The 23,352-nt window shown below is 43.4% G+C and overlaps 1 protein-coding gene across 7 annotated transcripts in view; it reads left to right on the forward strand.

The window, feature by feature from the left end:
- Positions 1–23,352, forward strand: part of RIN3 (Ras and Rab interactor 3) — a 72,661-nt gene that overhangs the window by 14,688 nt on the left and 34,621 nt on the right. For 4 of the 7 annotated variants that reach the window (XR_014509844.1, XR_014509845.1, XM_083435009.1 and 1 more), the window contains exon 1: positions 16,722–16,850. Coding sequence is in view for 4 of the 7 variants with exons in the window: in XM_083435009.1 (XP_083291135.1) it covers positions 16,730–16,850 (121 nt within the window). In the remaining 3 variants the exon portion in view is untranslated. Of the gene's footprint in view, positions 1–9,678; positions 9,869–12,299; positions 12,415–16,721; positions 16,851–23,352 lie in introns of those variants that run through there. The other 3 variants (XR_014509843.1, XM_083435008.1, XM_083435006.1) reach the window with 1 other exon arrangement.

The raw sequence follows: 23,352 nt of genomic DNA on the forward strand, positions 1-23,352 counted from the left end.
GGCGCGTTTGCTGACTAGGGCAAGATGGTCTGAACATATCACACCAACCCTGGCACAACGGCATCGGCTACAAATTAGTTTCCAGGCTCAATTCAAATTGCTGATTTTGACATGTAAAGTATTGCGCATCTCAGGACTACCAGTCACTCAAGGATCACCTCTCCCCATATGAACAACCTGGTTTGGCATCTAAGGTCCTTCTCCATATTCTCCCTCTAACAGAGGTGCAGAGGGTGATGGCATAAGAAGAAACCTTCTCAGTGGTGGCTCCCCATTCGTGGAATGTTTCCCCAGGGGGGCACACCTGGCACCATTATTAACTGCTTTATGTGCCAGGTAAAAGCATTTTTAATCATTCGGGCCTTTGGACCTTAATCTGGAGGGTCAAGTATGTTTGTGACCTCTCCTTTTTAGTGGGGTAGTCCGAGTTGGATCTGCCTTTTTGTACATGTTACTGATCAACATTTTAGGGTTTGGGTTTGTTTTACTTTTGTCCTTATGCTTATTTTTCTTTTTTCTTTTTGTTTCTGGAAGTTGCTTTGAGCCACTTTTGAGAAAAAAGCAACAAAACTACAACAGCAGCAACTCCTTCCTGGCCGGAAAAAACCAGTGGTATGACTGGATGGTGGAATCAATCCAAATGTTCCCCCCCCCCTGATAACAGCTGTCACTCAAGCATGTCCATCGCAGACTTCATTCTGTGCTCACCTACCCCACTTAGCCCTGCACTGAATTCTACCCCATCATTATTTTTTACAAGGATAGCAACCTCAGGCAAGGGTTCCTTTGATTATATCATTCTATAAGCAAGGCCAGCTTGAGGAACCCCTTCAGCCATTTCAGCCATGCGTAAGTGTGTGTTAATCTGCTCCTGAATGAAAACCCCCTCCTTTGTTCTAGGGAGTAGGAGGAGAGGGGCTTATCCTTCCTGGTTCACAGCACACAGCAGTCTCTTGGATCGAGCAAGGTTATAAAAGGTTGTAAACCAGCATGTAATTTGGCTGCTTATTCCTAAGGAAATATGGTTTGGCAGTGGCGTGACTAATTGCACTGATACCCACAAGACCCCAAAGGCAAATTATCATGCCATTTATTCTCGCCTCCAGCTGAGCTGTCTCGTAACTCATGTCAAATAAAGTACAGTGCTTTGATGTAATTACTGTGCCATTAATTAAGCCATATCCCCAGTTACTCTTCTCAAGTCAGGCTGCTTTGCAGAACACTACATAAGCTTAGCCCATCAATAGCCGGGAAGCAGCTCTTTGGTGGTTAGGGAATATGGTAGTTCTCCAGGTAGACTTGTAGCCAAAATTTGAGCATTTGTGGTGATGGTTGCAAGTGGGACTGTTGGTGTGCTGGGGTCTAGCCATCCAAGGCAACCATTATGCTCTGTTCTTAAGCAGCTGCTGTAACTTCCCATTGGCCAAATTTCTAGCAGAAGTGTGAAGTGGCAGATAGGCAAGACAACCCGTCTCATGTGTTCAGTAAGCAGGGGAGGGGTGTGTGTGATTATTTTAGATATTAATAATTCGCAGCATGAAGCAATTGTATGCATAAAAGCTGAGTCCTTTTGGAATAAAAATTGTCGAGACCCATAATTATGATTCAAAGCTTTTCTAACCAGAATTTCTTCAAAACAAGTACAAAAGCACCAGTGATACATCCAGAAAGAAGTACAAAGCGTATGTGTATTGAAGCATAGTTTCTTCTTCTTAAATATATAACTTAATTACAATCAGAGCTGAAATCAAAGCTCTGTCTCCCCCATAGTCTGTATCAAGCCTGAGGCTATGCAGCTTCTGGAGAGGCATCATTTACAAATCCTTTTCTGACTATCCCTGGTAATGGAAGCAAAGCCAACTCCCTTCAAAATGGAGATTTGCAGTGGAATACCTTAGTCACATGTTCTAAGGTTAAACACTCACGTGTAAGCTAGCAGAGAACATCAACAGTTACCGGTAATTATCAGCTCATTTAGAAGCTTGAAGAGCTTTTTCTAGCTTAGTTCACTCCAATGGAATTTTCCAATGTTAAACCCTTAGCAATATACATACAGTGGTACCTCAGGTTACATACGCTTCAGGTTACATACACTTCAGGTTACAAACTCTGTTAACCCAGAAATAGTGCTTCAGTTTAAGAATTTTCTTCAGGATGAGAAGAAAAATCATGCTCCGGCAGCGTGGCGGCAGCAGGAGGCCCCATTAGCTAAAGTGGTGCTTCAGGTTAAGAACAGTTTCAGGTTAAGTACTGACCTCCGGAATGAATTAAGTACTTAACCTGAGGTACCACTGTACAGGCATTCTCAACAGTGATTGAATGGTGTCTGGTGCCCACTGGGACTGGTGGGGCAGGATGCAGGGTACCCAAAGGTAGGTTTTGTCCTCCATCCTCCTCCTTGCTGAGATTTACCAGGGGCAAAAGGAGGAAGGGCCAACCTCTGGGACATGCAGGTGGGACAGATTGAGGCTGGTAAGGCAATGCCCCATTTATTCTAATGGGCCCCCACTGGTGAGATCCCATCCACTGGCCAAACTCTGATATTGCATGTACAGCATTAATGTGAAGGGGGCCTGTGTATGTATGCCTATGTCACAGAAGTCTTAAAGGACACACTAGTTAGGAAGTCATTTATTTATAGGTCCCAGGACACACCAGTTATTTATTTATTTAAAAGCATTTATAATTCACTAAATGTTTTTGATTTTTTTCTAAGCACTGTACTATATATATGTGTGTGTGTGTGTGTGTGTGTGTGTGTGTGTAAAAATATCATTAACATGAAAACAACAACAGCATAAAACCAGTAAAGCAACAATATTAAAGCCTTTAAAACAAGAATTCAGGGATTTCAGATAAATGAAGACAGGTTCTAAGATTATAGGTCAGGGAAAGCCTGGGCAAAAATATGGTCTGCACAAGACATCTGAAACAGCTGGTGGTTGCTGCTTCATGTAAAGTTACAACAGTATGATCATAGAGTTATTAGATAACTTTATTATTCCTCTTTTTTTAAAAAAAATATTTTCATTAAATTTTATAATTTTCTTGTTTATCACAATAACATTATCTCAACAAAAAAGAAAAATACAGTTCCCCAATTCCCCCCTCCCCCTCCCCACTACTTCTCTCAACCCCATTTTCTGGTTTATTATATTTTAACTTCTCCTGCTTGTTTTATTATATCTCAATAAAGCTTTCTTAATTTTTGAATATTATTTATTCTGATCTTGTCATTTTTATATTGTCATTATTTTCAAATTACCTCTTACTTTTTATTATTTCTTCGTTAATACATTTTAGTATCCATATTGTTTTGTTAGTTGTAAGAGTTTAATCAAACCCTGCTAGTGAGTCCACTTCTTTACAATATTTCTGTAAGTACAACATAAATGGTTCCCAATCCTTTTTAAAGTCTCTATTGTCTTTTTGTCTAATTCTTCCTGTTAGTTTCGCCATTTCCACATAGTCCGTCAGTTTCTCTTGCCATTCTTCTTTAGTTGCTATCATGTCGTCTTTCCATTTCTGGGCTAGTAATATCCTAGCCACCATTGTGGCGTACATAAATAACTTCTTCTGTTCCTTTGGCAAGTCTTGACCTATAATGCCTAACAAAAAGGCTTCTTGTCTTTTAACAAAGGTCATTTTAAACATTCATTTAATTTCATTATAAATCATTTCCCAAATTTTTAAAACTTCTTTTTCTTTACATTTCCATCATTTGTTAGAACCCGTTCTGTACATTTTTGCCATTTTTATAGGCGTGATATACCATCGCTACATCATTTTCATATAATTCTCTTTCAGCATTATACAATCAGTAAATTTTAGGTTCACTTTCCATAATTTTTCCCAGTCTTCCATTTGTATGTTATGTCCTAAATCTTGCGCCCACTTAATCATTGCACATTTAACCTCTTCGTCTTTGGTTTCCCACTCTGATAATAAGTTATACGTCTTCTTAAACAATTTAGTATTATCATCTATCATTTCTCTTTGGAATCTGGATGAAGTGTAACTGAATCCTTTCTTTTCATCTCCTTTAAATACCTCATTTAATTGGTGATATTACAACCAGTCTTGCACATACTTTGTTATTTCTCTTAAACAGGAACATAACAGCAGCAGGAAATGCCTGGCCCTACCTAGGTACAACTAAGTCTAGTGCCCCCTACTGACTAACCTGTATAATGGCAGTATCCACCCAGTCTGTCCTCACATAGGTCGCCTTCACATTAATTCTGAATGTGTAGCTGCTGACTGGTGCATTGGCACCAAGGGAACATAACTGGTGGATGCAATCACACTCTCCCCCCACACATGTGAGAATAATTGTGTGTATACACACACATGGGTAAGAGGGAATGGGAATCCTAAACAATGGAACTGAAAGAACATTTGCAATGCAACAGGTACACATTCTGCAATGTTAATATGCTTAGAAGGATGCAAGATCAAGAGAGTGACTATTTCATGACCTGATAACATGATCTTGATCACCTGCAATGGGAGCCAAGAAGTGGCAGTCTGTTCGCACTCATTGGCCAAAGCACCAGGTGGTAGCATTTGCACAGGGCATGGCTTTCCTTTTCGCAAAGCAATAGGTTTTTCCATTGTAATTCTTTAAAGAAAGGGGCCTCTGACTTGGATAGTCGCTGCTGAAAGTTCAGGGAAGAAAATTATTGAATATAGGGAACCTATATTAGTGCTGGTCTCCCCCCACCTCCACCCCACAGATGGCCTTGGCTGTAGGACTGTGTTACCCAGAAATCAATCATAAAAAACCCAACAAAGCTCCCACCTCCCATTGTCCCCTGTTTGATCAAGGGAGAAAGTGCTGCCTGCCGGCTGGTTGGAGCTGTCAGCCTGGGGTGCTATTCAAAGCACAGTGTAGATATAACCCATTAGATGCACACAGAGTAAAATAGAAATGACCCGCTTCTCAACACAAATCCTGTGACAGGGCAGAGAAAAAGGGAGCTCAGAAGCTGTCCTATTTTTCTCCTCTCCTTTCTTTCTGCAGCTACCTGTGGTGTTTGCCACAGAGTCAGATTAAATAGCTGATTAAGCTTTTTCACAGCCCGGCCTCTCGATGTTCTGCCTGCTGAGAGCATTGCTGGAGCCAAATGTTGCTTCCACTGGCTCCATTAACCAAAATGACTTAAGACTTGGACATTCAGCAGATTGGGGGCGGGGAGGTGGGGGGAGAGATCCACTGGGGACATCAGTTAGATGTAAAAATGTCTTCCTGCTTGCAGCAATTGTGGGCTTTTGTTCCCTTGCAGCAAGGAGTGGCTTTTCTAATAAACTTTTAAAGAGGCACATTAAAAAAAAATTTGATTGATTGGCGAAGGGAGGAAGCCCAGATTAACAGCTTTGCTGTGCACACCTAAAAGAAATATATTTAAAAAACTGACTCTTTTCAAGAGCTTTTCAAAAATGGAATATTTGGTCCATTTTCAAATGGTCCTCTTCTGCTTCCTGTACTGTATTGCCAAATTAACTTTTTTATTATTAAGGGGCATAACTCAACTGTGAAGTATGTATTTTGCTACAGTTTTATCGACTTTGTTTTATAGATTATTCCATGGCTTTTATTGTAATGCATTGTTCTTTTTCTAAGTTTATGCCATGCTTTATGCATTTACATTCTGTAAGTTGCCTAGTGTGTCTAGAGACTAATAAATTATAATAACAGTAAAAGTAATTATAATCTTTTGTATCAGAAGGTCCCAGGTTCAATCCCTGGCGTTTCCAGCTCAGGTGTAGCACATAATGAACTCACCTCTTTCTTTTATTACCTATTTTGGTTTTATTTTTCCCCACCACACCTTGCTTTGTGCAATATCTTATCTGCTGAAGAGTTCAGAAGCTTGCCAGGCTTTTTGTGGCTTATGGGTTGGCCCAGGGTGACCCAGTGTGGCAGCACACACACATCGGAACTCCTTGCCCATTGACATTAGCCAATGTCAGGGACTGGACTGAGGAGGAATGCTGCCCCCCCCCTTCCTGAACCTTCCTGAGAAGAGGAGGACAGTATAGATTTAGATCAGTGGTTTGCAGAAGGTCATAGTTCAGAGGCTGCAGAGTGGAGAAGCTGGGAAATATTGAGAGAGCAGCAGGAAGAAGAAGCACCAGGGGAGAGACAGCTAACAGACTCAGTGTCTCTTGAAAGCATTCCTGACCCCCTCACAGGACGAGGTGTGCCTTGAGAGTAGTAGAACAGAAAGCTCAGAGGCAGAAAACACAGGTCAGCCGGCGCAGGGATGACATAGAATAGGAGAGATGGAGGGGATGGGACTTTACTTGGAGCAACACCATTATCTAAGAGAGACTGCATTCCTTCATCTCTCTCTGTGAATGTTGAATAAAGTACTTGGTAAGAACTTTTCTTGTTTATCTGCTTCTTGGCTGCCACCGTGGGAGGGATAGGATTCCCTGAAGCCTGGCAGGCAGGCAGCTTCGCTGTACGTTTTTTGGCCCCATTTTTGTTTAAGCAGGCCTGTCCAGATATTTAGAAGCTGATATGTGTTCTCATTTGTTGATTTAAATTATATTTTGCTTTTTTAAAAATACCTGTTTTTAACTTTTTTTGTTGACTGTTTTAATAGTTATTTTATTTTTTATACCCCATTTAGAAGTTCTATTCACAATCAAGTGGTATATACATTTTGTTAAATAAATAAATAAAATTAGATAGCTGTAGACATTGTTTCTTCCCTTATGGATCAGTGTGACTACCTTTGCTTTAAAAAAGTGACCTTGTTTCTTTTCTCCCCCTCCCCCCCCCCCATGTATAATTGGGAAAACATCTCTGAGTACAATTGTATTTCTCTTCTAAATCTATTAGGGTTGTACAAAATTAAAATGCACATTCAAATCCCTAATCCTCTTACCTTGAAATGCAACCACATCATTATAAAAATTATCCTCCCTATGAATACTCTCTGATCCTAAATAATTAACAATAAAAATGATTCCAAATAATATATTGTGGTTTTTTGCTCCAGTTTTTGCTTCATGTCCTATAACTTTACATTTGCACTTTTGTCTATTGCACGGTTTCCCAAGCTTGAGTCTCTAGCTGTTTTTGGACTACAACTCCCATCATCCCTAGCTAGTGGGACCAATGGTCAGGGATGGTGGGAATTGTAGTCAGCTGGAGACCCAAGTTTAGGAAACCCTGGTCTATTGATTGGAACCCGATCCCCCATAGGACTGGAATTTTTGCAATAAGGAAAGTGATGGGGAAATGTACCAGGAAGCATGGGATGCCACACATGGAATTTGATACAACATCCTCTCAAACATAACAGGATGTAATTTCATTAAGCCAACATCATCAGATCTCTCTGCAAACAAATCAGGATGGCTGCTCAATAAATATGTCATCTGGAAGCACCTTGGGATGGGATGAGAAGGCTGCCCCTAAGTCCTTCAGTTCAGGTGGCATCGCTCATTATCGAAGGAGCTAAGCCAAGACTGGCATGCTCCTTCCTTTGAACCTTTAGTAACTCCCTGGTTTAATTTATCAATGAGTTCCTCACAACAATACCACAGAGGGCTCTTATCTTCATGCCTTTCTTTTGTTCTTCTCATATCCAGCCAGTTGGCCTCCATGGGAAGCAGGACTATCCTAATGTTCTGCTTGGGAGAAAGCATCCCAGTATACAAAACTGGATCACTGGCTGATCTGGTTGAATACTGTCTTCATTGACTGGGAGAGGGTCCGAAGTATCTTAGGCAGGAACTTTCCCCCAACCTCCCAGGAGATGCTGGGAATTAAACCTGGGAACTTTAGCATGAAAAGCACGTGCCTTGCCATGGAGTTATCGCCCTTCCTTTAACAGAGTTTCCCCTCCACCATTATTTTCATCTTAGGGACCACTTGAAAGCACACTGCAGAGCACCAGAACTCCCTGGACTACAAGTTAATAATAACTGTAGGACTGGCTACAAATGGGCCTGGTTCTCAGACACAGAAATGTAAACTATGGCTTCCAGGAACCACACAAATGTGTGGGCCCCTGGAGAGGAGCTTACAGCCTCTTTGCTTCTCTTTGCCTCTTCTCTCTGGACCTTGTTTTGCCCCTGCATCACGCTGAGCTAAGCCAAAGTTTAGTTTAGTATGTCACCCGAACCCAGGACTCATGGTTAAGCTGTTGCCTTGCTAACTGTAGCCAAAAGCAACCCTCTCCATGAGCCTGCACTTTTATATAGTCCTGGTAAGCTTATCAGGGCCTTGTGAGCCCAGCCACCATGAGGGTTTTGGGTGGAAACGCAGAGAGAGATGGAGGAGGTTGTTCACCCTTTGCCTTGTCCAGCATTTCTCCACTGCAAATTTCATCCTGCAGGGTTTGGAATGTGAGCTTGCAGCTGAGGAACAGGCCAGCACCCCTCTCACCCCACTGCTTTTCTTGTTTGTTTGTTTTTTAACAAAACCTTCCCTCCTACAAAAAAAAGTAGACAAAGCCTCAGAGCTCTACTGTTCTGTGCTTGCATGAGCCATCACGCAATTTCTCTTGCAATAACAATGCAGAGGTGGAGCTTATAATGTTACTCTTCACAAATTCTGTTCCACCTGCTCCTCACATCTGTGAATAAATCTAAATGTAGGCAGAAAACAGTCTGGATGTTTATTTTTAAAAGTGTTAATGATATTTTCGTAGAGCCTCTATAGGGACTCAGTAATAGATTGGTTAAGTCCTGGCCTGCTGTAACCTGCCCTCTGTGTTCTAAAAGTGAGACATCTTCTCAGAATATTGCTTTGTTTGTGGAAGAGTAAATTGCTGAAATGTATGTGTTTTGTGCATGTGTGTACATGCGCAAAATAAAGTTCAGCCAATGGAATTCAATATGATAAAATAGAGGTCTGATTGATGTTCACCTGTCTGGGTGAAGGTATTCTGCAGCTTTTCCATAATTAAAGTCCATCATATATTTAATTGTTATTTAATTATATGACAGTTATTCTTTAACTATTATATTTAATTCCTGTTGAATAATACTGAATCTTATCCGATATTAATGCAGTTATATAAACAGTAAACAAACATAGATACATATATAATCAAGCTTCCTAAATTGGTATTAGGAACATCTGTAATGATCAATAAATGTTAACCAAACGGTATAATAATAATAATAATAATAATAATAATAATAATAATAATAATTATTATTTATTTATTATTTATACCCCATCCAGTTGGCTGGGTTTCCTCAGTAACTGTGGGCAGCTTCCAACAGAATATTAAAATACAATAGTCTATTAAACATTAAAAGCTTTCCTAAACAGGTCTGCTTTCAGATGTTTTACAAACAAGATGTATTACAAACAAGGCTGATATTACATATAATAAAGGAAAAGAGTTACTAGTTCTTGTTTGAAATTTCATGTTCCATTTACTGGAACTTCTTTTGTAGCCATAGTAGTAGGGAAATCAAATGCTAGAAACCCAAATAGATGAGATGGGTCCTTGTAGGGCAAGGAATGGCTGCACAAACTTCTTAGGATTCCCAACACATTCAGCGCAGTAATCAAGGGAAGCAGGTTAGTTGGATCTGACATAAGCTGCTCTGCCCTGTGTTTTCTGAGGGTCTTTCAATTCACACTTCTCTGTCCCAGTCAAGTTGCTGCAGCCGCCTCACAGGGGATTTGCTTGTGTCTTCTTGCAGACTTGTCACAGACACCAGTGAAGAAGTGGAAGATGAGAACCATCTGGGCAAGCCAATTACCCCAAGGCATTGCTGTCCCCCACCAGGCATCAGTGTCCTTGAGAAGCTCATCAAGACATGCCCGGTTTGGCTTCAGTTGAGCATCAGCCAGGAAAAAGCTGTCCAAATACTCTGCAAGGAGCCCGTAGGGGTATGTCTACACTTTCTCTGAAGAATACTGTTTTGTGGTTCTTGAGGAAGATGGCATGCAGACTTAGATCATGGGAAGCCAATGTGCTATACTCCAAACGTTGTTGAACTCCAACTCCCATCAGCCCCAGCCAGTATGTCCAATGGACAGGAGTGATGGAATCTGGGATCCAACAACATCTGAAGGGCAACAGATTTCCTGCCCCTAAACAAGATTCTGTTTTCTTGGTGTATTTTGCAGCTTTTTTCCTCTCCCCACTGATTTCACAATTTTAGACTGTTATCGGACGTTTTGTGGGATAGTGCATTTTAGCAAGTTTATAATGCATTTAAGCAAGTTATTATCACTACTATTATCACTACTTATTTGTACTTTCCCTTAATATATGCATTCTGTACACACTTCTTCTTCTTCTTCTTCTTCTTCTTCTTCTTCTTCTTCTTCTTGGAAAACTGCACCCCAAAATTTGGAAATGTGGGAATTTAGAGGGACAGCTACTTTTCAATTTGTGGATTGTTTCAGGAAGTGCTGATTAGGTAGGTTCCCATTAAAATGCAAACAAATCCAAATTTCTCCCCCACCTGTGCTCTGATTATAGTCTAGTGGCCTTTCTTTAGCAGCAGAGAAATGTATTTAAATGATAGCCATCTATCCAACCTGGTGTTGTTTGGCTCCAGGACTTGACAGTCAGAAATTCTGGACATATGGCCTACTGAAACCATCAACTCTGGTGTGGAGAGGCAGTGAAAGAAAGACTAATTCTATGATTCTATGGCATTAGGAAACAGGTTGAGAATAAGACAGCTAGTACCATTATGCCAATACTGTATATAAATCAGAGGTGGCGCCTTATCTGGTGTATTGTGTATAGCATGGGTGGGGATACTTTGGCCCTGTGGCCCTCTAGATGCTGTGGGACTCTGACTCTCATCAGCCTGGCCCAGGAATGCCAGTGGTCAGGAGTGATGGGAGATCTGGTCCAATAACATCTGGGGGATCACAGTTTTCCCTGTTTCCTTGTATATAGTCTGGTTTCCTGTTTTCAGAAAAGGACATCATAGCCAGGGGAGGCCCATACATAAAATGTGCATGTGTTAATTTATCACTTAAGATGCATAGGCTGACTCTCACAGGCAGAGGTGTCCTAAAAGTAAAGGGTGTGTTCGTTTTTTAGTTTTAACAGTGACGAAAATGGGGAGGAGATCCAGGACCCAGTGCCCCCAAAACCCAGGCCCATCCCTTAACAGCATTCCTAATCAGAGTCCATTCTAAAAAAAAAGCATATTGTAGGGCTGGCAAAGGTGCAGAAAAGCGTAATCGACATGATCAATGAGCTGGGGCAACACCCTATGAAGAAAGATGACAACACTGAGAGCTTTTTACTTCCACATGACAGCCATTTATAACATGGTATTGCACATAGTAGAGTAGAGACATCACCTTGCCAACAAAGGTCCGTATAGTAAAAGCTATGGTTTTCCCAGTAGTGATGTATGGAAGTGAGAGCTGGACCATAAAGAAGGCTGATCGCCGAAGAATTGACGCTTTTGAATTATGGTGCTGGAGGAAGCTCTTGAGAGTCCCATGGACTGCAAGAAGATCAAATGCATCCATTCTTAAGGAAATCAGCCCTGAGTGCTCACTGGAAGGACAGATTGTGAAGCTGAGGCTCCAATACTTTGGCCACCTCATGAGAAGAGAAGACTCACTGGAAAAGACCCTGATGTTGGGAAAGATGGAGGGCACAAGGAGAAGGGGACGACAGAGGACGAGATGGCTAGACAGTGTTCTCGAAGCTACAAACATGAATCTGACCAAACTACGGGTAGCAGTGGAAGACAGGAGTGCCTGACGTGCTCTGGTCCATGGGGTCACGAAGAGTCGGACATGACTGAACGACTAAACAACAATTGCACATAGTGTGGAGAAAACGGATACGGTTCTTTTTCTCAGTCTCCCAAAATACCAGACCCTGGGGTTATACAATGAAGCTGAGCACTGGGAGATTCAAGACAGTGTCTTCACACCGTGCATAGTTAAACTGTGTATTTTTCTGATGTATGATGTAGTAATGGCCACCAACTGCTTTGAAAGAGGATTAGAGAAATTAGTGGAGGCTATGAATGCCATTTTACCTACAGGATCAGTAAAAGCATGTATCTGAATATCAGTTGTTGAGAGAGGGCTATTGGGCTCAGATCCTTTTTGTAGGCTTCCTATAAGCATCTGGTTGGCTGCTATGGGAACAGAACATTGGTCTACTCTAGACCTTTGGTCTGGTCCAGCAGGGACCTTTTATGTTCTTAAATAAAAGGTACATAAATATTGACCCAGTTCTGATATAATGACTACTGAACAGGTCATACTTGAATGACCCCTTTTTGTTGTTGTTGCATGATATAATTTCACGCACCCTCTTTTCTCTGGTTAGATATTCATAGTTCGGAAAGATGAGAACCTGAAAAATCTGCTTCTCTCAGTTCATTTCCCAGCCCTGGTGGAGGCTTCTGACATTTCAGAATACAGGATTAAAGAAGAAAAATCATGTAAGTTTATTCCTGAGTTTTGAAACTTATCTCTCCACCAAACTATTTTGCACCCTGTCCACAATATACCTGCACCTAGATCATTTTCAATGCAAATGTGTGTGTCTCTTCATTATGATCTTCATAAGCCATGGATGGCTTTAAAGTAGGGATTAAACAGATTTGCTGAACATAAGGCTCTCAGTGGCTACTAACCCTGATGGTTATATTCTACCATCACTGTCCAGAGGCAGCATGATTATGGACACCAATTGCTGGAAACCACAGATGTCCAGCTGCTGCTTTGAATGCCTCCAGCCAAGGAGAGCCCAAGCCTTAGGAAAGAGTTTCCCTGTGGTTTTTCCATTCTCTTATCATTGTCTCATAAACACATTTCATATCAGTGTCTTCTCAAAACACTGGTTATCTTCACCAAACATGTTATGTCTCCACCTCCTGCTGGGCTTCCTGTTGATGACCTCCTTGGCCTCACATTAAATACAAGTGTTCCTCCCCATCCTTTTTATCTAACCAGTTGCCAAGATTCCACACTGGCAGTCCCTTTGAGCCACAAACAACTTTTCTGACTGCTTACGCACTGGGCGTTTGAGTTGGAATTATCATTTTGCAAGGAGGCCATACAATGATGTCATCCATTCTTGTTCCTTCACAGTGCTTTTTTTGTATTTCTTTTCTTACTGCAGAAAGCTGAAGGGCCCCCTCAAACTGTAGCTGCTGCTGTTGTTAGCAGGTGTAGTGTGCAACATGCCAGTAATAATGGTGGACAGTAAGTGACCCTCTGGAGGTTGTTGGACTCCAACTCCCATCAGCCCCCGTCAGCATGGCCAGTAATCAAGTCTGATGGGAGTTGGAGTCGAACAACCTCTGGAGGGGCACAGGTTTCCTGTTCCTGTTCCTTCTTGGCATTCACACGAATTGGATGGCCTTCCTGTCTTCCTTGTCCTCAAGTATCTACTTTGTGGAGTTATACTGCCCTTGCAGAGTCTAGTTTACCTATCATGGCTAATGTAATGACCTATCCTCAGTGATTTTGTCTGATCCTTTCCCACAGCTGTAGAAGATAATGGCCATCACTATGTCTTGAGGTCATGAATTCCACGTTGGAATTGCTTTGCTGGGTCAGACAAATGTCCAAAATAAAATGTTAATGAAAGAGCCAAAGTTTGAATCAGGGACGGTGAGGAAAGGAGCACATCTGGTGTGGGCTGCTTCCATGTGACACCACAGACCGGCCAACAAGACATTCCAGACAGGAGTTGGGGTGCATGAGGCCCACACCATTAAGTACACCACAGCTGCTGGATAAAACACAACATCTGGAAGCTTTAAAGGCATATCTCATCGGGGAGGATATGGAGGAGAGGGATGGCAGACAAGGATGGAAGGAGAGTGAGGAAAGTGCAAGGACGAACTTTACTAAAGGAGGAGGAGGGGAGGAAGGGAAGAAAAGAAGGATGTTGCCCTACCTCGATGATGGCTGAGGAACTAGGGTAGGAAGAGGAAAGGGGAAGAAAGAGGGAAGGGCCTAAGGCTGTTGGCCCAGTGGTGAAACAAGTGAAGAGAAAGGGAGAGGAGGAAGGATAGAACATGTGGAAACTTTATATTTACAAATAGAGATGCTTAGATGAAGCAGGCATCTCTGAAGATAAGTGACCACCTGGAGCTCCAAGGATCCTTGTAACCTTAGACAGGGCATCCTTGAAAAACTGTATAAAACTACACCAGCTGGATGATCTGCTTGCTTATATGGGGAGAAGGCATTTTACTTATGTGATTTTTGAAGTGGGATGTGTGCCCCTCCTTAATTACACTACTGGCAGTTTTCCAACGTAGACCTTCTAGTTACATAAGCCACCACCGCATGCCGGCCTTCACAGTTCCTGCTGATAAGGTTATTAAGTGAATTCAGATGCTAATGGCTACCCTGGAGTACCACAGCCTTCAAAATACAATGCCCTGTGCTCCAAGCAGCCTGGCACACAATGGCCCTCTTGCTGATGAAATTTCTCCAGCAGAATGTTCTCAGAAACTCCATTCACAGGGGTAATGAGTTGTGCCAAAGAGAGGTCAAACGCTTTAAACACATATATACTTTTCACAGTAGTTAGCCATCTGAACTTCACAGCCTCCCGCATCCCCTCCCTGAAAAATAAAATAAAATAAAATGAGAGTTACGTTTTACCCTGATGCCCCCTGGAGAGCTTGAGCTCATTTTCTGATAAGCAGCATTGCAAGCTGGTGGTGTTTGCCTCGCTGCTGCTGCTTTTGGAAAGGTTAAAAAGAAGCAGCAAGCAACCAGCGTGCATACATTTCTTTGAATCTCTGGCACTGCAAACTGCTCAAGCCGCAGAAGTGCTTGGGGAATATTCATGGGCTTTATGGCATATCATGATTCAGAGAGTGTTAAATTAGCTTGAACAATTGAGGAGCTATGAAACTATCTCGAGTGGCATCCATGCATTATTCATACGGAAGCTAATGAGGGAATTGAAGGGGATAACTAGGCAGAGGTAGGCAAAAGGCAGCTTTATTCTTTTGACTGAAGAGACCATTTTGCTCCGGCTTAATCCTGCATCAGTTTGGGAACTCCGGGGAGTTCGGCGTTGTTTGTGGCGGGCGTCATTTAGCCCACAGATACTGTGCGCTTTGAAATCTTCTGTTCCATGGCAAAAGATTTAATGAAATGTTGCATAAACTAATTGCAACACAATGCCAGTAATAGGATTGCCCCTTGGGGTTGTTTGTTACATGTGTATTCCGTGCTTCCCTCCTGCTGCTTCTCCAAAGAGCTCTGCACTGTTCGTACATACTGTACAGTAATACCTTGGGTTATGTACGCTTCAGGTTACATGCGCTTCAGGTTACAGACTCCGCTAACCCAGAAATAGTACCTCGGGTTAAGAACTTTGCTTCAGGATGAGAACAGAAATCATGCTCCGGTGGCACGGCGGCAGTGGGAGGCCCCATTAGCTAAAGTGGTGCTTCAGGTTAAGAACAGTTTCAGGTTAAGAACGGACCTCCAGAACGAATTAAGTACTTAACCCGAGGTACCACTGTAATCATTTGCCATGTTTTATATACAGTGGTACCTCGGATTAAGAACTTATCCTGAAGCACCACTTTAGCTAATGGGGCCTCCTGCTGCCGCTGCGCCGCTGGAGCACGATTTCTGTTCTCATCCTGAAGCAAAGTTCTTAACCTGAGGTACTATTTCTGGGTTAGCAGAGTCTGTAACCTGAAGCGTATGTAACCTGAAGCGTCTGTAACCCGAGGTACCACTGTACCTTCTTTCTGCTGATGAGCTCAAGGCACTTCACAGTTAAAATAATGGATTATAATTGATGACATATGTGCTATCCCGAGACATCGCCTCCTGTGAGTCAAGGCTCAAGGTACATAGTACCAAAGGCTGGCAAGGTATTTTGGCACCCAAGGCAGGAAACTCCACACGTGCCCCTCTCTGGAAGCAAAAACACAGCAATAATTAAATAATGTAACAATTTGCTACCTTTTCACGGCACCCCAAGCCAGCTGCCTGTAAACAGCAGCCTCACCCAACCAGTGATAGGGCCGGTCTCAAGGAGAAGAAGCAAATTTGGTTGCCTTGGCTACAGATGAGGTATTATTCTTATTTTTTGTGCGGGGGCTGTTCTGTACCACAGTATTAATTTTATTATCACTGTCAAACTGTTAATTACTGGATTCTATGCATTTTAATGACCTGGTCTTTCACGTAGTGTATCGGAAACCACTTTGTATTCAGTATATAACGAAAAGCGGTATACAAATAAACAAAGAAATACAGAAATAAAATTTCCAGGAGGGCAGGCGCCAAATAACAACAGGTCCTAGCCAGGCTAATGGAGGAAGCCTTGCTGCCTGTAACCGTTCCCCTTCACTGCAACTGGGTGAAATGGGTGCAGATGGAGACAGTTGTGGAGGCCCAGAGCTAAATGGTACTGGATCCTGAGCAGATGGATGCCTCACCCCCAGATCATTGACTTTGACAACCTGCCTCTTCCTTTGATTCAGCTAGATGGAAAGACTGCTGAAGGAGGCAGTTTTGGTAAAGGGGGAATCAAATGCCTTTGGTCCCAGCTAGACTAAATGAATGGTTGCAGAGCGAGTTCCAAAGTAGTATCCTGTCGACATCAATGCTACCTTCTGACCAGTGACAGCAAAGAGTTAAGTAGCATGGAGAAGTGGCAGGAGGACAATGTTTGATTTCCAAATTCAATCCCATTCAGTGTACGGAAGATGTCACCACAGACATGCAGGACGATCCTTGGAGCCTCTGGGATGTTGCATTCCGGTCATGGTGACTCATTCTATTTTTAGCTCAAGTATCTCTGTCCGATCTCCATATTTAGTAACTTTGACCGCAGCACACCAGAGCAAACTCAGGGTCGTGCCTCCGATTTCCTTCCTCATTCAGGGTAAGTTGCCCACCTTGCTGTATCTACTCGTGAATTATCTGTATAACTTTTTTGAAAAAGAAGAGAAATTCTCTCTCATATATTTTTTTTTCTAAGGTTACAATAACATTGGCAGTGCCTGCATGCCAGGGCAATCTGATAGACTTCCTGCAGTTTAAATCATTATTTTTTTAAAAAAGTAACTTTGCTTTAGCAATTTAATTGGCTTCAGACTAACTGTACACATGGATTAAACATGGAGAGCAAAGGATTTAGCTGAGCTAAAGCATGATTCCTTCCATTGACCTTGGGATTCTCAAACAAATGTCATTATTAAGGTCAGAACTATTCACTAGTGTAAACAAAGGGAGAGGAGAGTGAAGTTTTATAGCCAGGAAATGTGCCTGTTCAGACTGAAGTAGCTTTCAAAAGAAGCATTCCTGATAATGGTTTGTAGTGGTAGAGACTCAAAGCAGTGCTAGTAAAGGTAAAGGGACCCCTGACCATTAGGTCCAGTTGTGACCGACTCTGGGGTTGTGGCACTCATCTTGCTTTATTGACCGAGGGAGCCGGCGTACAGCTTCCAGGTCATGTGGTCAGCATGACTAAGCCGCTTCTGGCAAACCAGAGCAGCGCACGGAAATGCCGTTTACCTTCCCGCCAGAGTGGTACCTATTTATCTACTTGCACTTTGATGTGCTTTCGAACTGCTAGGTTGGCAGGAGCAGGGACCGAGCAACGGGATCTCACCCCATCGGGGGGATTCCAACCGCCGACCTTCTGATCAGCAAGTCCTAGGCTCTGTGGTTTAACCCACAGCGCTACCCGCATCCCCAAAGCAGTGCTAGTGGGGGCCAAATCCTGTATCACAGGCTGGATGGAGTGCTGGACTGCAACTTTGGGTATCCAGGTATCCTCACAACAATTTAAAGGATACTATTTCTCTGACTTAGGGTAGCTGGGCCCAGGGGCAGTCCTGCCATGAAGCATGGTGAAGGGATTGGGGCAGCTGAAGACTGGGACTCCATGGTGCATGGCCCACCCCCACCCCCTGAGAGGGCCACCAGCATTACTTCAGTTGTGAAGCACACAATTGCCATTTCTCTCCCCCACAGCCATGGCACGCTTACAAACGTGTGGGGAACCTTTTTCAGTCCAAGGGGCACATCTCCTCTGGGCAAACTTCTGCAGGTCACATGCCAGTGTTGGGCAGGGTCAGAAGAACAATGAATTTAAATGTTGCCAGGGCCGGCTCACCCATGAGGCTGGGTGAGGCAGCTTCCTCAGGTGGGGGAAGCTCAAGAACAGGCCCTTCTGCAGGTGCCCTGCCTTCGCTACAAGAGAAACAGCGCAGGCAGAAGCACCAAGGAGATCTTGCCAAAAATCTAATGAAACTTTGTCAAAATCCCGTGAGATCCCATGAGATCTCGTGAGATTTCAGCAAGGACTCACAATATCTCACCAGAACCCATGGTCAACATCACCGCTTTGCAGGTGCTGCTGCACATCCCAGATAAGAGAGGCTTCAGTGGGGCACAGCAGCACATTCCCATTTTGCCTCAGGCAGTGAAACAGGGTGTACCGCCCTTGAATGTTACCTTTGTGCAGCATGCTACTTTCAGCACACACTTGACACCCCTCTCTATCCTCCATCCAGGCAAGCAAGAGTCATTATTTGAGCTGAAGGATAACTAGCCAGGCAAAAAATTATCAAGGGTGTGTGTGGGGGGGGGTGTCATTTGGACTCTTTGTCGGGTAACAAGAAGTTTGGGGGCAGCCCTGGTTGTGAGGATCCACCTGGGGGAGAGACTGTCCTCTATCAGTTTGTCTCCAACTAGTAGTGAAGTCTACATATTTTGCTCTTGAGGGTAGGGCAGGGCCGGCCCAGTAAATTTTGTTGTCTGAAACAAAGAACAGGATTGCACAACCTGCAAAGGAATGGGGCTTTCTACCACTTTGCGTTTGGTTTATGTCGTTGCAATCACCAAGTTGTAAGACGGTTGCTTTTTGTTCAAATGAATGCGCAGGGGACTATTTCGCTTGCAAAGTGGTTCACGAGGGGTGGGTGTCAAAGGTTTAAGGGGAAGTGTTGCTCAGGCAGTTTTGTAAGGCAGGGGTGATGATTCATGGCTGCTTGCACGTCCCCAAGAAAGAGGACTCAAGATTTGTACAAGCTATAAACTGAGAAATGCAATGCATCTCATCAGAGTCGACAAGACTGTGATCAGGGGGCCCATGTGCCTGTTCAACCTGATGTTTAAGCGCTTTCTGTTGATGGGCAACTTCAAGGCCTCTGCTCTCCTTTTTCGTCATTCTGCAAGCTGTGCTTGGATCAGATAGAGATCCTCTTCAAACAGGGGCCTGTTCCCTGCAAAATAGGACATATTGCTACCCTACATTTGGCTAGTTATGGACTAATCTGTCCATTTTGGTTTCTCTCGGATTTTCATTTTTTCCTGTCATAAGTTCAGTTCCCCACATTTCTGCATCACTTCGCTATTTTATTTAAAGTCCTCATGAAAATTAATCAGCATTTTAGTGTTACAATGGGAATGACAAATCTCCCTTTCAGTTTCTTGAATTTTCTCATTTTCCCAGTTCTCCACATTTCCACATCAGTTTGTGCTTTTTTAAAAACTTCATGAAGATTCATCAGCATTTTAGTTTCAATTTCCCTTAATCTACACATTTTTCTACGCAGTTATGCATGATGTATACGTTTTGCAATTTCCCATAATAAACCCAGTTTTGTACACTTTTTTTTTAAAAAAAGTCTGCATGCTGCATCATCATATGATTAAGACAAGTGTGAATTTCAAAGGGAGGAATCCAGTGTGGCACTAACTCCCGCATTGTGTCTGTTTTTGCTTACACAACTAAATCCCCACCCCACCTTGCACCCATCGCTAAATCTGTTCTGAGGTTTACCCCAACCCTCTGAAGCAAATTGGGGGAGGGTGTAGGGCTCATGGAGGGATAAGAGAGGGGTAGAAATTCTACTGCATAAAAAGACATCATTGCGACTTGAACAGCGCCGATAGGTTAGCGGCATTTCGGTTCACACATTGTTTTGGGAAGTGCAAATTAGGTCTATGTGTCACATGGAGCTTTGTCCTCCAGCATCTCACTGCTGCCCCCCGCACACCACATCGCCAGATACCTGAGTGGCCCCCCCACATTATTTCCATTGGTTGGGTTGGCCTGGCGGGCTGGGGACCACTTTGTATCTTAGGGTAGTTTGCTTCCTGTAAAAATAAGATATATAATCAGAGTATTTCCAGAATCTGAGAAGAGTCAGGGGTTTTTATTCAGAGTATAATAGGGATTTTCCACACTGTCCTGAAAATGTCAGAGTTGATGGGAACTCTGCCCCGGGTTATTTGAAAGAAAACTTGAAGCAGTTCTTGAGGCAGCCAGAAAACACAAAGCAGTTTTCATTTTAAACTTTAATCACTTTCTCTAAGGTGAAACTTCCTGAGGAAAGGAAAGAAAATCTCCCTCTTGTAAGTAAGCACAATTTCCTTCTTTCTGTTCTGTTTTCTTTGGAACAAAAGGCCTTGCCTTGCCTTGTGCCCGAGTAGTGTAGGTGTTTCTCAGAATTCACATATTATTGATGAGGAAATATGTGGACACCGAAGCAGCGCTATACCTTTTGGCAGGACCAACTTAACCACCAAAAATAGTGAGCAAGCTTGTGAGTTCTCCAGAATTTTTCTTCAGTTAAGTAGAAGAAAAAAATAGCTGGCAGGCTTACCTGAGAGCAACAGGTGGCAGTGAAAACAGGTGTACCTTGCATCAGCATCTCTCTGGGGAGTTAAAATGGTCACTCCTACCATTGAAAAATTATTTAAATGGGTGGGCCCAGGGCAGGTAGACCTCAGCAGTAGGCAGTACAGTGGTAGAGTGTGCCTTAGGGCAGAAGCAGTTTGACACATGGGGTGGTGCTGCTACACTAGCTTCCTGGCATGTGGGTCACTGTTGCTTACTGGGGGGAAAGAGGTAGGGTGATGCAAATGCAGTGACAGAAGGCCTAGATTGGCTGACTGCCCTGCCACCCAGGGGTGCCAGCTATAGGGGCAGAAGGGGCTTCAGCCCCCCAATATTTGTAGGCAGGGGGTTGAGCCCCCAAATATTGAGGGGGCCCACCATTACACACCACCTCCAGTGAGCACTGGCACGCTGGGTGGGGACGGGAGGTGTGGAGGGCGCTTTTCACCCTCCCTGCTCCCCACTGCGATCACTTCCTCAAAGGGACACCCACACGTCCCAGCAGACCTGGCCAGACTTGGGGGGGGGTGAGATGTCATTCATGCATGTTGTTGTTGTTGTTGTTTAGTCGTTCAGTCGTGTCCGACTCTTCGTGACCCCATGGACCAGAGCACGCCAGGCACTTCTGTCTTCCACTGCCACCCGCAGTTTGGTCAGATTCATGTTTGTAGCTTCGAGAACACTGTCTAACCATCTCGTCTTCTGTCGTCCCCTTCTCCTTGTGCCCTCCATCTTTCCCAACATCAGGGTCTTTTCCAGTGAGTCTTCTCTTCTCATGAGGTGGCCAAAGTATTGGAGCCTCAGCTTCACGATCTGTCCTTCCAGTGAGCACTCAGGGCTGATTTCCTTAAGAATGGATGCGTTTGATCTTCTTGCAGTCCATGGGACTCTCAAGAGTCTCCTCCAGCATTCATGCATGACAGCCCCCCAAATGTTGGGCCCAACTTGGCGCACCTGCTGCCACCTCACCCCTCCTGCTCCTGGTGAGCTATAGGGACCCAGCTAACTGGAAGCTGGCATACAGCTCTGCCCCTGCCAGCAAGCTGCTTCTGCCTGAAGGTGCTGTGTGTTGGTGTCAAAGCTGAGAGATTTTCACCAGTCTCCCACCCCCTCAGCTAACTTGAAGGGTGATAGTGATGCAGCAATAAAACTGCTAGCACATTTGCAAAGCTAAGCAGAGTCCAGTATGCTTTCAAATTGGTTGCGGGACTGCGTGTTGACATTCTTGCATTGCAGAGGATTGAACAAGATGACTCTCGTGGTTCCTTTCCAGCTCTACATTTCTATGATCCTCCCTCCCTCCCTCCCTCTCTGCCTCTCTCTCATTGGAACATTCTAGTCCAGGGGTGAAGAACCTTTTTGTCTTGGTGGGCGAGAGCTTTATCTCCCCACATCCCCATAGGCCAACTTTGACAAGTGGGTGTGACTACATTCAATGTCAGGATGATATTAGGTGACTGGTAGGCCACCTGATAGGTGGACAGTCCCCCCTACCTGTCAAAGTTGACTCACAGGCATTCCCCTACCATCTAAGGTTTTACTTCATGCTTTTCTTCTTGAGTCTATGAATTGGTTAACCTTCAAGGTGCCTCAAGACTCTTTTACTTGTTCTTGTTGATGTTAACATTTATATAGCCACACATCAGTAATATCTTCTAGATACTTTCCAGCAGACATTTGCAAACTGCACCCCCCCCCCCCGCACACACATCAGTGAGGTGAACAGGAAACAAAAACTGAACTATGCATGCTAATCATTTTCTACTAATAATTAAGCTGATATCCAGGAAAGAAGTTTTAAAACACACACTCAAAAAGTCCCTACTGTAGTTAGTTAATCATTACATAATATTTAGAGATGAACATTTTGCTGCTCCTATTGCATATAATAGCTTGCCATTGAAGTCATTGTCCAGGACATTAATATTTCTCAGGCTTAAAAAAAGCTTTGAATGGCATTTTTTTTACACATATGAAACTAAAAGCACTTTCTAGCCCCTCTTGTACTATTTGCGCTCTTCTGCAAATGTTCTTAATGTCAGGTGGAAAGTGGAAGAGAGCTATTTATAAATCCAATCTGCATTCTAGCCAGTGCCTTATTTTTACATTTGCATTGCAAAAGCCACTTTGTGTGTGTGAAAACACCCTGGCGGGGCTCTCATGTAGCTGGTGTGAAGACAGTCTGTTTTACTTTTTGTTTTGAAACTTACATTGTGTTCATGAAAGGAAATTTGAATGAACTGACCGTCGCAAGGAAGTTGTAATGTGTTAGAGAGAGTGGAGGGCAGGAGGAGAGGGAGAGAATGAAAGAGAGAGGGGAGCAATGGATGCAACCACTATAATGCTTTGCTTGTTATGAGAGAAAACTGGTGCCCTTGGGCAACTGAAATGATTGAGACCGCAGCAAGCCCCTTCACTTTGAGAAAGGTTGACTCAGTTACTGTACCTGATCACCTGTTTATCACCTGTTAGTTCTTTAATTCAGCAGTCATATAAAATGCAGAAGTGAACAGGTTAAATTGTTTGCCAGTATGAAGGTGTATTTTGGGGAGAAGCTTCTCCCATTGATTTCTTCCTCTTATTCAGGTGTACTCAGCATAGATCCTTTACCTATAGAAAGATGGCAGTGCTATGCCTACAGCTTGGCGACTCCGCCAACATCTCCCTTCAGAGAAATTCATGAACAGTACATGAAATATGCTGTGGAAAGCTGGTCTCTTGGTGCTAGGTGGCTTGAGAATTAATTGCATAGCAG

Source organism: Podarcis tiliguerta (assembly GCF_965153285.1).
Source record: "Podarcis tiliguerta genome assembly, chromosome: 1".
In the NCBI taxonomy this organism is placed as follows: domain Eukaryota; kingdom Metazoa; phylum Chordata; class Lepidosauria; order Squamata; family Lacertidae; genus Podarcis; species Podarcis tiliguerta.